The sequence below is a fragment of the Phacochoerus africanus genome, chromosome 12 (assembly GCF_016906955.1).
Source record: "Phacochoerus africanus isolate WHEZ1 chromosome 12, ROS_Pafr_v1, whole genome shotgun sequence".
Lineage (NCBI taxonomy): Eukaryota > Metazoa > Chordata > Mammalia > Artiodactyla > Suidae > Phacochoerus > Phacochoerus africanus.
Window position 1 is genome coordinate 30,941,432 of NC_062555.1, and position 15,677 is coordinate 30,957,108.

The following is a 15,677-nucleotide window of genomic DNA, read 5'->3' on the forward strand; positions in this document are numbered from 1 at the left end:
TAATTGTTGTGGATATTCAGTCCAAAGAACTTAATATCAGGAAGTAAAATATTTTGAATTTCAGTTTATATTCTTGTTCTTTTCCTGGAGACATACTGTAATCTCAGTATACTTGTAATTTTGAATTTCCTGGTGAGTTTAGTGAAATTTTTTCATTGACCTTCTTATTAAATAGCTAGCAAGGTCATTCCCATTGTAGCTCAGGGGAAACGAATCTGGCTCGTATCCATGAGGATGCAGGTTCGATCCCTGGCTTCACTCAGTAGGTCAGGGATCCCGCGCTACCGTGAGCTGTGGTGTAGGCCGGTGGCTGTAGCTCTGATTCGACCCCTAGCCTGGGAGCTTCCATATGCCACAGATAGAGCCCTAAAAAAGCAAAAATGGAAAAATTTTAACAAATTTAAAAATTGCAGCTAGCAAAATGATAGGACGGTGTCTCTCTACAAATGAAAAGTAAATATTGAGAAACCAAGAACCTACATGGATTTTTTTTTTCTCCTCATTCAAGGAGTCAAGACTGCTCGTACTGGAAGCCAGTTAGTCATTGAGGAAAACGGGGAAGCTTCCAGATCCCTCATAACAGAACAGTTTGCTTTCTTATTAATTAGCAGCAGCTATATGAGAATTTACTTGGATAGAATAACCAAAGCTGACTACTATAGCCAAAACATGCTGTTAAATTATAGTTAGTAGGGTTAGATGTTAGCTAACTATAGTTGTCCCTTGGTATCCATGCGGAATTGGTGTCCCCTGTGGATACCAAACTCCGCTGCCACTCAAGTTTCATAAGCAGCCTTCTTATTCCATGGATGCAGAGGCACAGATCCTGAGGGTTGACTGTATTCTCTGGGAATGCTCATAGCAGGCCAAATCTTAGTTTCCTGTCTCATGGTCACTTATAAACAGCCTTTTGTGCTAAAGCACATAGACTCGAAATCCTTCAGATACTGATGGCGAGGAAATAAAATGAAATTAAAAATGAATTATGCCGGTCTTTCCTTTGCAGAAAGCAGAAAATGGAGATTTAAATTGGATCATACCAGACCGATTTCTTGCCTTCTGTGGACCTCATTCAAGAACCAGACTTGAAAGTGGTATGTGCAAATGTGGGGCCAGTATAGTTTTGTTCCTGAAAGTATCCATCCTGCATTTGCTTTTGAAAGAGTCCGGAGAGTTAAGTTAAGCTTGACTGTCTTAATTATTTACGTGTGCTTGGTCATTGTAGCATATTATTCTGCTCAGACTGGGATTTTTTTCATTTTTTTTTTTCACAGTAATGATCAAATTGGTCTTTAATCCCCAGTCCAGATACTGTTCCCACCCAGTTAACAGGTGAAATTGTTATCCATTGTTTGCGTTCTGCCTTTTACAACATCTGGCGAATTTCTTTCTGTAGGTTACCACCAACATTCTCCTGAGGCTTATATTCCATATTTTAAGAATCACAACGTTACTACCATTATTCGACTGAATAAAAGGATGTATGATGCCAAACGCTTTACAAATGCTGGTTTCGACCACTATGATCTTTTCTTTGCGGATGGCAGCACCCCGACCGATGCCATAGTCAAAGAATTTCTGGATATTTGTGAAAATGCCGAGGGTGCCATTGCTGTGCACTGTAAAGGTATGTTTCCAGGCTTGGTTGAAGAACGGTGGACCTGTAGCCTGGGAACCCTCCGTATGTGGCGAGTGTGGCCCTAAAAAGCAGAAAAATAAAATAAAGAATGGTGGACCTGAGGAGTTCCCATCGTGGCGCAGTGGTTAACGAATCTGACTAGGAACCATGAGGTTGCGGGTTCGATCCCTGGCCTTGCTCAGTGGGTTAACGATCCGGCATTGCTGTGAGCTGTGGTGTAGGCTACAGACGCGGCTCGGATCCCACGTTGCTGTGGCTCTGGCGTAGGCTGGTGGCTACAGCTCCGATTCCACCCCTAGCCTGGGAACCTCCATATACTGTGGCAGCGGCCCAAAAAATGGCAAAAAGACAAAAAAAAAAAAAAAGAATGGTGGACCTGAATCTGTCTGTGTGTAGAAACACAACACCCTTGTTTAGATTATATGCCAGGACACAGGAAGCTGCCTTTGTTTTTTAAAGAATTCTTTTTTTTTCCCCCCCTTTGGTAAGTTGCTTTTTTTCTGAAAACCACTTAATAGAGGTCTGATTGCCATAAAAAAGCTCCATGTATAAAGAAAACTTAAAATTCCAATTTTATGTAAGAAGCCTAGTAGATTAGGTTGTATTCATATGTAACCGACAAAGTCTTATCACATTGAAATGTGTCTGCTGATTCATTACATATCTATTCAGTGCCTGCTCTTTGGTAGGTTCTGGCATATGTTAGGACACAGAGCCGACTCTAAGAGCCTGTGTTTGCTTGGTTTTTAGCAGCTAGGACAGTGCCTGGTGCTTAATATGTATTTATTGAGTGAAAGTGAAGTCATACATGGTATGGATATACTGGTTAAGGATCTGGTGTTATCATTGCTGTGGTGTGGGTTGGATCCTTGGCCTGGGAACCTCTGCATGCCAGGGGCATGAACCAAAAAATAAATAAATCAAACAGCTGCTCAGTTGCTTGGGCTCCTGACACTGGCAGGATGGGCACGCGTTGTGGTCTCCATGGCCACGAGACCAGAAGGGATATGATGAATGGTACAGCAAAGCCCATTTGGGCACAACCCTAAATGGGCTTAACCCTGAAGCCCAGCCCTTTTGGAGGCACTGTTCATCTAAAGGGAATTGTGCTCCAAAAAGTAGGGGTTGAAGCCAAACAGCCAAATTTCTGCCACGAGCAAGCATGTCAAGATTTGGCTAATCAAGAATGACAGGAGTTCCTGTTGTGGAGCAGCGGAAACGTATCTGACTAGGAACCATGAGGTTGCGGGTTTGATCCCTGTCCTCGTTCAGGGGGTTAAGGATCCCACTGTGGTATAGGTTGCAGACAAGGCTCGGATCTGGCATTGCTGTGGCTGTGGTGTAGACAGGTAGCTATAGCTCTGATTAGACCCCTAGTGTGGGAGCCTCCAAGTGCTGGGGGTGCAGCCCTAAAAAGCAAAAAAAAAAAAAAAACCAAAAAAAAAAGAATGGCAACAACAACAAAAAAAATCAACAGCTTTTGTACCCAGTGATGGTTGCTTGAATTTTATTGAAGAAAACGATGATACTCTGGTTGCTGGATTTGGTTGCAGAGGTTGCAAAGGTCATACTGTTGGTGACATTCCTGGAGTCTTCTTTAAGGGCGTCAGAGTGGCCAATGTCTCTCTCTTTTAGCTTTATACAAAGGCAAGAAGGAAGGACCAAGATCTTAAATTTTGATGGTGAAAGCATGATAATAATAAATTTTCATATGCCCCCCCTGCCAAAGACCTCATTGGGCTAAAACGAAACTTAGAGAAGTATATGAAATCAGGAAAATGATGCATGAGCAGAAATGTTTCAAATGGTAAAGTTTATGTTAGGTATCTTTTGCCATAATTTTAAAAAATAATTAAAACAAAATCCCACATTGGTTATTTCAATTTTTAAGTTATAATAAGCAATTGAGGTTATTCTCAGCTGAGCTACTCATTCAGGACAGTTCTGTTTCCTGGGGGACATTTGATGATATCTGAAGACATTTTTTGGTTTTTATCACTTATGGGCAGGGGTGCTACTGGTATCTAGTGGGTAGAGGCCCCCACAACAAAGAATTATCTAGCCTCAAATAGTGCTGAGGTTGAAGAAGCCTGAAGTTGACTGTTGACGAGTTCCCACTGTTGCTCAGTGATTGAGAACCCGACTAAGTATCCAAGAGAATGCGGGTTTGATCCCTGGCCTTGCTCAATTGGTTGAGGATCCAGTGTTGCCATGGGCTATGTCTAGGTCGCAGATGCAGCTCAGATCTGATGTTGCTGTGGCTGTGCTGTAGGCTGGCGGCTGCAGCTCTGATTCAACCCCTAGCCCGGTAACTTCCATGTGCCACTGCTGCGGCCCTAAAAAGACAAAAAAAAAAAAATCTGAAGAGGATTTCATATGATTAGGTCTTTGGGAAAGAAAGCTGATGACAATGTGAATGTTGGATTATGAAGTGGTAAAAAAGTAAGATTTATTAGATGGTGTATTTGCTCAAGGCACCATAACAGAATACCAGACTGTGTAACTTAACAAAAGTTGGAGTTCCCGTCATGGCTGAGCAGAAGCAAATCTGACTGGCATTCATGAGGATGCAGATTCGATCCCTGGCCTCCCCCAGTGGGTTAAGGATCTGGCATTGCTTCGAGCTGTGGTGGAGGTCACAGATGTGGGCGGATCCTGTGTTGCTGTGGCTGTGGAGTAGGCCAGCAGCTGTAGCTCTGATTTGACCCCCAGCTTGGGAACCTGCATATGCTTCAGATGCAGCCTTAAAAAAAAAGTTTATTTTCTCGCAGTTTTGGAGGCCAGAAGTCTAAGGTCAAGGTGCTGGCAGTGTTGGTTTCTGATGAGACCTCTCTTCCTGGCTTGTGGACAACTGCCTTCTCTTTGTCCTCCTTATGCACTCATTCCTGGTGTCTCTTCCTCTTGGAAGGAAGGACACCAGACCTGTTGTACCAGGTACCCCTTTCAACATCCATCACCACCTCTCCCCCACCCCCCGCTAGCTTGTGACCTTGTTTAATCTTAATTCCTTCCGTAAAAGCCTCTTTTCCAGGAGTTCCCATCATGGCTCAATGGTTAACGAACCTGACTAGCATCCATGAGATGTGGGTTCGATCCCTGGCCTTACTCAGTGGGTTAAGGATCTGGTGTTGTCTTGAGCTGTGGTGTAGGTTGCAGACGAGGCTTGAATTCCTCATTGCTGGGGCTGTGGTGTAGGCTGGTGGCTACAGCTCTGATTGGACCCATAGCCTGGAAACCTCCATATGCTGCCAGTGTGGCTCTAAAAGACCAAAAAAAAAAAAAAAAAAAAGCAAGCCTCTTTCCTGAGACAGTCACAATGGGAATTAGGACTTCAATGTGTGGATTGGGGGGCTAGGGGACACAGTAACATTCTGTTTTCCTGGTACCCAGTATTCACATCCTTGTGTACACTCAGCCCTTCCTAACAGCTCCCAAAAGTCTTAACCCGCTACAGGGTCAATTCCAAGTCTAAAGTCTCATCTAAATATCACCTGAATCAGGTACAGGTGATATTCCAGGTATAATTCATCCTGAGGCAGATTCCTTTCCAGCTATGAACTTGTGAAACCAGACAAATGATGTAATTCTAAAACAAATTAATGTTCCCATCGTGGTGCAGTGGAAATGAATCCGACTAGTAACCATGAGGGTGCAGGTTTGATCCCTGGCCTCGCTCAGTGTGGTCAGGGATCTGGCATTGCCGTGAGCTATGGTGTAGGTCGCAGACAAAGCTCAGATCTGGTGTTTCTTTTCTTTTCTTTTCTTTTCTTTTTTTTTTTTTGTCTTTTTGCCATTTCTTGGGCTGCTCCTGCGGCACATGGAAGTTCCCAGGCTAGGGGTTGAATCGGAGCTACAGCTGCCGGCCTACACCATAGCCACAGCAACTCGGGATCCGAGCTGCATCTGCGACCTACACCACAGCTCACGGCAACGCCGGATCGTTAACCCACTGAGCAAGGGCAGGGATCGAACCCGCAACCTCATGGTTCCTAGTCGGATTCGTTAACCACTGACCCACAACAGGAACTCCCTAGATCTGGTGTTTCTGTGGCTGTGGTGTAGGCAGGCAGCTGCAGCTCTGATTCGACCCCTAGCCTGGGAACTTCCATATGCCGCAGGCACAGCCCTAAAAAGCAAAAATAAAATAAAATAATGGAACAGATATGGAGTAGACATTTCTATTCCAGATGAGATTGGTGTGTTCAAGGTGCTATGGCCGTAGACTAGACATTCTCCTTGGGGGAAATTGGGAAGATGGAGGTGGTGACAGGTCCCCAGCAAGACCAGATCCTAGCAAAGCAAATGCCATTAGATCTTTAGGCTCTTTGGCTTCTTTCTGTGTGATACAGGCCCTCTGGGATGGCATCACATGCCAGTGGTCCAAGGTGGCGGTCTTGCTCCTGTGGTTATGGGTGAGGCAGCCTTGCCCTCTGAAACCATGGAGGGGCCCTACCCTATGAAACCCAGCTGCAGGTGGCCTTGACCTCTGGGCTTTGGCAGTGGCAGCCAAGGCAGTTTCAGCATCACCCCCAGCATTATCCTTTCCTGCTCTTGAAGGAGGAGCAATGTTTGCAGCCATTTACCTCTGATGTCTAGTCCTCTGGAATTGCTGAAATCTCAAAGCCTTCTTTATTTCATCCTGTCTCTGTCCCTGCTAATCCAAATTGACAGTGTGTCTGAAAGTGTAATCCCATCCCTGTGCTTCTGCTGAGATGGCTGATTAAATCCATGGGTGATACCTTTATGGAATTGATTTTTTGATCACACCCTGCGTATTCACAATGCACTTTCTCGCTTTTTGCAAAATGAATAGGCCCAGAGTTTTCTAAAGGTTTAGTTTCTCATTCCTTTTGGCTCAACAATTACTTCTTCAGTTCATCTCTCTCTTCTCACTTGAGTAAGGAGAAACCAGGCTGCCCCTTCAAGACTTTGCCTAGGAATCTAAATCTCCTTTTATAAGTATCCAAGGTCCACACTCCACCAAGCACTAGAATACAATTCAGCCAGGTTTTTTTGCCACTTTATTCTAGCAAGGATCGCCTTTCTTCTTGTTTGTGGTAACATGGAAACCTTGTTTTCATCTGAGTCTGCACCAGAGTCACCATTCACTTCCTTAAAGGCAATCTAAGTTTTTTCCTAACGTGTGCCTTAAAATGCTCTCAGCCTGTGCAATTCCAATGCCAGAGTCACTTCCGCTTTTTTTTTTTTTTTTTTGCTTTTTATGGCCACACCCTCGGCATATGGAAATTCCCAGCTAGGGGTCAAATTGGAGCCACAGCTGCCGGCCACAGCCACAGCCACAGCCACAGCCACCCCAGATCCGAGCCGTGTCTGCGATCTGCACCATAGCTCATGGCAATGCCGGATCCTTAACCCACGGAGCAAGGCCAGGGATCGAACCTGCGTCCTCATGGATACTAGTCAGATTTGTTTCCACTGAGACACAACGGGAACTCCCACTTCCACGTTTTTATATGGTGTTACAGTAGCATGCCACTTCACAGTACCAACATCTGTATATTACTGAAGGCTTTCCAGAGAAACAGACCCAGGAAGATAGGTGTATACATAGAGGAGATTTATTATAAGGAATTGGCTGATGTGAATAAGCAGGCTGGTGAGTACAGAATTTGCTGTGTGGACTGGGAGGCCGGAGACCCCCGGAAAGGCAGTGGTTCGGTTGAAGTCCGAAGGCAGTCAGCTAGAGAATTCCCTTGAGTCTTGGGAGGCCAATATTTTTGTTCTGTTCAAACGTTCAGCTCATTGAATGGGGCCCATCCATATTATGGAAGCCCACCTTTTAGCTTACTCAGCGTCAACTAGTCTCATCCAAATATACCTGCCAGCTTGACATGTAAAATTAACCAACGTGGGAAGTAATGATAGTCTAGATAAGAGTAACGGAGGACAGCACAGCAGGAAAAGGATGGAAAAAAGTTCATGTGAAAATAGGTATAAAAGTGGAGTAAGGAAATACTGTTGGATGAGGGAGAAAGTACAAGAGTTTGAAGCCTGCATTTTTAGAGAGATGGTGGTACTGTTGACAGAGAACTCAGAGTATAAAACCCTGCACTTAACTGACAAAGCATCACTTAGAAAGTGCATGTCAATCTTGGCTAATTATGTGGGGCTATTTAGGAATCTTTTCTGTCCAGGCTGCATCATATACCAATTAAATCAGAATTCTGGAGGTAAGACCCCAGTGTTTTTTAAAACTTCAGTTGATTATACTCTGCATTAAAACATGTGAGAACTACTGTTGAGAAGGGGGGAATCATGGGAAGCTTTTTTTAAAAAAATTCTGGAGTTCCCGTCATAACTCAGTGGTTAACAAATCTGACTAGGAACCATGAGGTTGTGGGTTTGATCCCTGGCCTTGCTCAGTGGGTTAAGGATCTGGTGTTGCCATGAACTGTGTGTAGGTCACAGATGCAGCTTGGATCTTGCATTGCTATGGCTGTGGCTGTGGTGGCTACAGCTCTGATTAGACCCCTGGCCTGGGAACTTCCATATGTTGCAGGTGCGGCCCTAGAAAAGACAAAAAAATTAAAAAAAAAAAAAAAATTTTACCTGCCCAGCAAAATTATGAGGCCAGGTCTCATTGGTTTGTTTCTTTTCCTAGCTGGCCTTGGACGAACAGGCACTTTGATAGCCTGCTACATCATGAAGCATTACAGGATGACAGCAACTGAGACCATTGCTTGGGTCAGAATCTGCAGACCTGGCTCAGTTATTGGGCCTCAGCAACAATTTTTGATGATGTAAGTAGGCGGAGCGCAATGGGAAGTAGAATTTTTCTTAGCCTTTGGTCACAGCAGACGGCTTCATAGGAGAAAGTTGTTCATATGTCTCTTTGTGGAAAGTTGTGTTTTGATATTGTGATTTAAATAAATGCCCTAGGAAACAGGCAAGCCTCTGGATGGAAGGTGACTATTTTCGTCAAAAGTTAAGGGGTCAGGAGAATGGAAAACACAGAGCAGCTGTCTCAAAACTCCTCTTGGCTGTTGATGACATTTCAATCAATGGGGTCGAGAATCAAGACAAGCAGGAACCTGAACTGGTAATGGGACCACCCCGATCTTGCTTTTGTCCTTGCTTTAAGTGCTGTGGAGAACATTTCAGGGCATGGAGAAAATCGTAGATAAAAATAATAAAGCACATTTTCAGGCATTATTGTCATACTTTTTTTATACTTGTTGCCTTCTCTAGGAAGCTTTTAGTCAAGATAATGTGTCTGTAAAACTAAAGCTTTTTTGTTTGTTTTTGTTTTTATTTGTTTGTTTGTTTGTTTTTAACTCACAAGGCACTGGTGATTAAAAGAAAAAAAAGGGTATGTGAAGTAAGTTCTTTAGGTGACCTGATGATATCTCTTCCCCTTATTTTTCCAGTTTCATGATAGTTGATGTAGGGACCAGTTGTCAAATGGAGAACTTTTTTTTTTTCTTTTTAGGGCTGCACCTGTGGCATATGGAAGTTCCCAGGCTAGGGGTCCAATTGGAGCTGTAGCTGCCGGCTTACATCACAACCTGGGATCCGAGCCACGTCTGCAGCCTTACACCCCAGCTCATGGCAACGCCGGATCCTTATCCCACTGAGCAAGGCCAGGGATCGAACCTGCAACCTCATGGATCCTAATTGGGTTTGTAACCTGCTGAGCCACAATGGGGCCTCCTTCAAATGGAGAATTTTAAAGAACCAAGAGTTCAGTGGGTAGCAGTACTAGATTTTAAGTGGTGGTAAGTAGATTGTGAAATTTTTAAAAGGATGTTTTCAGTATTGACTTTTCTGTGTCAAAATGTTTTCTTTTTCTTTTTTCTTTCTTTTTTTTGCTTTTTAGGGCCATACCTGTCACATCTGGATGTTCCCAGGCTAGAGGTTGAATCAGAACTGCAGCTGTCAGCCTACACCACAGCCACAGCCACAGTAATGCCAGATCTGAACCACATCTGCAACATACACCACAGCTCACGGCCATGCCGGATTCCTGAGGGAGGCCAGGGATTGAACCCGCATCCTCATGGATACTAGTTGGGTTCGCCATAACGGTAACGCCCTCAAAATTTTTTATAACAAGAGCGCCGTTGGGTTCTTTGTGCAAGTCAGCTTTTGGTTGTCTTGAAATGTATCCTATAGCTTCATTTTGAAAGCAGCAAAATAGAGTTGATCAGGAAGTTGAGGTATATTTGCATGTGTCTGTGTATGGTCTGTATGAGTAAATGTAGCTGTTATGCTTCACTGCGTTAATAAGTACAACTTAAGTCAGTGTTTTTTGCGTATACAGTACAGTGATGATGACGAAATCAACGGAGTGACACAAGGTGATAGACTTCGGGCTCTGAAAAGCAGAAGACAATCCAAGCCAAACGCTATTCCCCTCACGTGAGTCTGATTTCCTTCGTGCGGCTGATGTTACTTAATATGTGTATGAGGTCCTACCTGAGCATTTTTTTCCTGTGCCTTTTTTCTCCATGGTTGCATGTCCATCATTCCACTTGGAAATGAAGATCGACATGATTTAATATCTAGGAAGTTCCTGTGGTGGCTCAGTGGAAACAAATCTGACAAGCATCCATGAGGATGCAGGTTTGATCCCTGGCCTCACTCAGTGAGTTAAAGATCCGGCGTTGCCGTGAGCTGTTGTGTAGGTCGCAGACACCGCTCGGATCTGGTTTTGCTGTGGCTGTGGGGTAGCCGGGCAGCTATAGCTCTGATTCAACCCCTAGCCTGGGAACTTCTATATGCTGCAGGTATGGCCCTAAAAAGGAAAAAAAAAAAATCTAAAGGTTTTAGTTCAGAAGTTCTTAGCTATCCCGTGTTTATCTCTGTCTTGTATTAGAACCTCTCTAACCTGTGTAGTTAGGAAAGCACTCTTAGGAATGCTTTTTCTCCATGGACAATAACCATGTTACATCCTCAAGAGAGGGACAGCAGTTGTCAACTGTAGAACAGATTTGTCCAGAGTTCTTAGGATTGTGAATTGCTTTACTCACTACCAGATTACACATAATTTGTTTTGATAGGGTAGAATTTAATTAGTAGTGACATAATGCTTTAATGTCATTATATTATTTTAGGTCAGCAATGAATTGATTAAACTATTTTTGTATTAATTTTTTGGTTGGGGAATTATTTTCAAGTTACAGAAGAAGGTTTAGCGTGGGGATAGGAAGTTTTATAGTTACCGGGTTGTGTGTATGTCCACTCGTGCTTGCTGGTGTGAGTGTTATTTGGGATTCAATCTCATGGAGCAGCCTGGATTATTAGAAAGATATGTAGAGTCAACAACTTGGCCATTGTCCTTTTTTTCTAGGGTATTCTTTTGTAGATGCTCCCACCTGTGCCATTGTATTCCTTCCTTCTAGTAATTTTCCCTTTTCATTGTTGGGTGGGTACCAAATTTTGGCCTTTTTTTTTTCTTCTTTTTTTTGGTGATGGAGGTAGGTCATTTTTTTTTTTTTTTCAGTGATCGTCTTGTAATATGGTAAGGAACTAACAGCACAGTAAGTGGTCATGGCAGAGTAGAACAGGCCTTTTGAAATTACATTCCAAAATAGAATTTTTACGCATAAGATATGTATCATCAGGGGCCACTGCTTTGGGAGATTCTTAAAAGACCCCAAGAAAAGAATTGAGTTTTCTGGGAGTTCCTGTTGTGGCTCAGTGGAAATGAATCCAACTAGTATCCATGAGGCCATGGGTTCGATCCCTGGCCTCACTCAGTGGGTTGGGGATCTGGTGTTGCTGTGAGCTGTGGGGTAAGCTGGCAGCTGTAGCTCCTATTTCGACCCCTAGCCTGGGAACATCCATGTGCCGCAGGTGCAGCCCTAAAAGGCCAAAAAAAAGAAAAAAAAAGAATTGAGTGTTCTAAAATAAAGTACCACGTGAATGGAAGCCATTAATGAGTAATTTTTTTTTTTCCCTCTTTTCAGGGCTGTACCCGAGGTATATGGAGGTTCCCAGGCTAGGGGTCTAATTGGAGCTACAGGTGCTGGCCTACACCACAGCCACAGCAACACCAGATCTGAGCCAGGTCTGTGACTTATACCACTGCTCATGGCCACGCCAGATCCTTAACCCACTGAAGGAGGCCAGGGATCGAACCTGCAACCTCATGGTTCCTAGTCGGATTCATTTCCGCTTCACCACAACAGGAACTCCCCTAAATAAGTTTTAATCACATATTCTCTCTTGCCATTTAGTGGTATAGTCAATCAACTAGAATGCTGTAAGGATGGTGCATTTTATATAATTTTTTTAATTGCAGCTGCCATTTTGTTTTTAATTTCGTTATGTCTCATTTAATGTCTTAATGGTTCTTTTATTTAGAAAGGGCCTATTCTAGATTATCGTTCGGAAGTCAGTTTTAGACATGGAGGAAATAACTAGACTGCTTCTTAAACTTCAGTATGCATTCGAGTTTGCTGGGGAGCTTCTTAAAATGCAGATCATGGTCAATGGGTCTTGGGTGCCATCAGATTCTGCATTTTTGGCCCATTTCCAGGTGTTCCAGATGCTGCTCGCCCAGGGACCACACTTGGAATCACAAGCCTTTGAAAATGGATGGTTTTGTGTTTTGCTTTTCGTCACATCCAGGTTTTTTGTTCTATTTTTCAGAATCTGCAGCATCAGTTTATTTCTCAGTAGCTCGTTGCCTTCTCTTCAGAAGTCAAGCTGGGAGTTAAGGGGATGGGAATTGTTTAGTCAGATGTTCTTGAGTTCAGTAGGGCTTCGAGGATGTTTCCTTTGGTTAGTCTTGAGTCTGCAAGCTTGTGCATATGTTTTCTGAGAGTTCAAATCATTTGATGCTCCTTTCTAGAAAAATTGTTTGTGTAACATAAAAGGAAACAATGGGAGTTCCCATCATTGCTCAGCAGTAATGAACCTGACTTGTATCCATGGGGATGCGGGTTTGATCCCTGGGCTTGCTCAGTGGGTTAAGGATCTGGTGTTGCTGTGGCTGTGGTATAGGCTGGCAGCTACAGCTCTGATTCGACCCCTAGCCTGGGAACTTCCATATGCTGCAGGTGCGGCCCTAAAAAGAGGCCGCCCCCCCAAAAAAAGAAAGAAAGAATAGAAAACAACAAATGTATACTAAAATTCGAAATATGGTTGGAAACCAGAAGATGACAGTAGATGCTATGACATTCACCTCCATATGTGAGGTTTCCCTGAGGTGGAAGTTGAATGTTATCAGTGATGGTTGAATGAAAGTAGCTAGAAAGGACCAACCTCTATGCTATCCATTTGTTTCATTACCTATTTATACCCTCCCTGACGCCAAAAGTAGTAAAGGACACTGGCCCTTTGCTCCGAAGCAGTCTTGGTATATGTTAAAACAACCAAGTACAATGGTTGAAATTAAAAAAAAAAAAAAAAAAAAGAGCTAGGCGGTCCCTTGTGATGCAACGGGCTAAGGATTTGGTGTTGTCACTGCAGCATCCTGGGTCACTGGCCTGGGAACTTCCACATGCTGTGGGCATGGCAAAAAAAAAAAAAAGAAAGAAAAAGAAAAAGAAAGAGAAAATAGCTTCCCCTGTAATTGTAATTAGAACCCCTGAAACAAAAAAGTATAGCCCCCAAACTGTCCTCTCCTCATACACCCAACAAACTTTTAGGTCACACTTTTAAAGGAAGAAGCAAAAGGCTAAAATTCTAGGCTCTTAATTCTGTGTACAGACCCTGGGGGATTTAAGATTTCCTTTCCTTTTCCTTCTATTTTGCTTAGTCCCTCTTTTGCTTTTTCACACCCTCTTTGCTGTTATAATCATCTTTTTTGCTCTTACCTATAGCTCTTTTGGCCCTAGTAGAGATCAACTGGAGAGCTCCTTTCCTTCCCAAGTCTTTGTTGTTATTTTAGGAATAAAAGTCCCCTGAGAGAGAGTTTGCAGCAGCAGCAGCTTGGCTTGGGAAATTGAAATTCAGTTCCTGCCTCCCAATTTTGACCCATCGGTCACTGTGAACAAGTTATTATTTTGCTTTCCTGTTGGTACCTAGCCAAATGAAAATACTCGTAAGAGGGAAAGGTAGTGAAAAATATATGAGTACTAGTGATCCATAAGAGGAAGTTATAGTACGTAAAATAATCCAGTCATTGGTTTCTGTTTCATAAACAGTCGATATTTGGGGGAGCGTTAAAACGTTATTACAGATTGTCAAATAGGAGTTTTGTCAGAGAGCGTGTCTGATCCTGACTACCGTGAAGACGGGGCATCATGTAACACCAAGATCTGGAAGTGATCTTCAGGACGTGATGACAGGTTTATTATGGTCGGTCCTGAAATAGATTTGGTAGATTTTATAACCTCATCCATGCTGCCTTCATGGATGAACTTTGTTCATCTTTCTACTGACGATTTCTGCTAGGATTGTTAGGGGTGAAGGAAATGATACACGAAGCGTGGAAGTGCCGCTTACATGGGAATGGATAAAAATAGAGATGTAATTCGCATTGAAAATCCCTTAAAATCCCCTAACAGTACAATGTAGGTGGGTATGTTGCATCATTGGAAAAGAATTCTTTTTTTTTTTTATGAGATCATATTTATTTTATTTTATTTTATTTGTCTTTTTGCCATTTCTTGGGCCGCTTCCGCAGCATATGGAGGTTCCCAGGCTAGGGGTCTAATCGGAGCTGTAGCCACCAGTCTATGCCAGAGCCACAGCAACGCGGGATCCGAGCTGAGTCTGCAGCCTACACCACAGCTCACGGCAACGCCGGATCCTTAACCCACTGAGCAAGGCCAGGGATCGAACCCGCAACCTCATGGTTCCTAGTCAGATTCGTTAACCACTGCGCCACAACGGGAACTCCGGAAAAGAATTCTTACGCCATGAGCTTTACTAAAGGAACAAATGAAAATCTGTAATGCAAACAAATGGGCTGCTGTGTTCATTTGTAATTGTGCCCCCTATGAACTTACTTGTTACCAGTCCAGGGCTTGTTTGTTTGTTCGTCTGGTTGGTTTTGCCTCCTTTTCTTCTGTGGTTTGGTTTCCTGTGTGCCTGTCTTGTGCATTTTGAAGAATTTCAGTCACAGAGCTAGGACTCGGATTTCTGTATCCCGCAATGCAATAAACATGGGGTGGTTATCCACCTAGAGATCGGGTCTGATCTTTTATTACCAAATAGCAAACCTGTTTAAGACGGAAGACAGCCTTTTTTCTCCCCCGCCAACAGAAAATGGTTCCTGCGCCCCTTTGTATCACAGGGGATCTAAAATCCACACACGCCTTCGTTTTGATTATTGTATGTATTTTGGCTTCCCAGTTTGAACATCTGTTCTTTCCCCTTCACCCCTTTCCAGATGTTCCCTAGCTGTGCTGACCTCTGCCCTGTGTAGTGTTGTCATCTGGTGGATTGTGTGTGACTACATTCTCCCCATCCTGCTGTTCTGTCTCGATGGTTTAAGAACACAGTAGCATCAGGATCCTTTGACAGGTAGCTGCTGTGTAAGTGCCCCGTTCCATTTCTCTACAAGCGCCCACCTCTGGTGTCCAGTGTGTTTCTCCTGATGCATGTTTTCCTCCCTGTCAGCTCTTCCAGCTTTGTTGGTTTGCCTTTTTCCAAAGGTTCTCATTCTGAATCTTTTCACTGGATGCAATGGTGGCGGGGAGGGAAGGCTTCGCTGTTCCTGTCATACAAGGAATATTAAAAATAATACATCTTGTTTTTAAGATATGCTTACTTGTAACCGTTTTGGGTTTTTTTTTTGTTTTTTGGTTTTTTTTTTTGAAATATCCATTTATGTCAGTGAAGTGAATTCTTTTCCCTATCAAAAAAATGTAGTTAGTTTGGGATAATTGGGGTGGTTTTCTTTCAATCCGTTGTCTCATTGAAATAACTTTCCTCTTTCTTTCTAGAGTAAATATCTTTAATATATCCTTTCCAATCTAGCGAAGAGAATTTTCCCACTGATTTTGCTGTGATTAGTAAAGATTTGAGGTCTAGTGAGCATGGGATCCTGTTTTACCTCTGCTTCTGCCGTTGTCCACAGCGCTCTCTCAGCAGGCACCTGCTTCCTTGTTAGATCTTCTGTCTG

At 43.3% G+C, this 15,677-nt stretch overlaps 1 protein-coding gene across 12 annotated transcripts in view; it reads left to right on the forward strand.

Annotated features, from left to right (window-relative positions):
- The window catches only part of CDC14B (cell division cycle 14B), a 121,007-nt gene that overhangs the window by 85,462 nt on the left and 19,868 nt on the right, over positions 1-15,677 (forward strand). For 4 of the 12 annotated variants that reach the window (XM_047754728.1, XM_047754738.1, XM_047754734.1 and 1 more), the window contains exons 8-12: positions 1,007-1,094; positions 1,397-1,627; positions 8,262-8,400; positions 8,540-8,699; positions 9,921-10,018. In XM_047754728.1, the coding sequence (XP_047610684.1) occupies positions 1,007-1,094; positions 1,397-1,627; positions 8,262-8,400; positions 8,540-8,699; positions 9,921-10,018 (716 nt within the window). Of the gene's footprint in view, positions 1-1,006; positions 1,095-1,396; positions 1,628-8,261; positions 8,401-8,539; positions 8,700-9,920; positions 10,019-12,140; positions 12,508-14,942; positions 15,088-15,677 lie in introns of those variants that run through there. The other 8 variants (XM_047754730.1, XM_047754735.1, XM_047754727.1 and 5 more) reach the window with 5 other exon arrangements.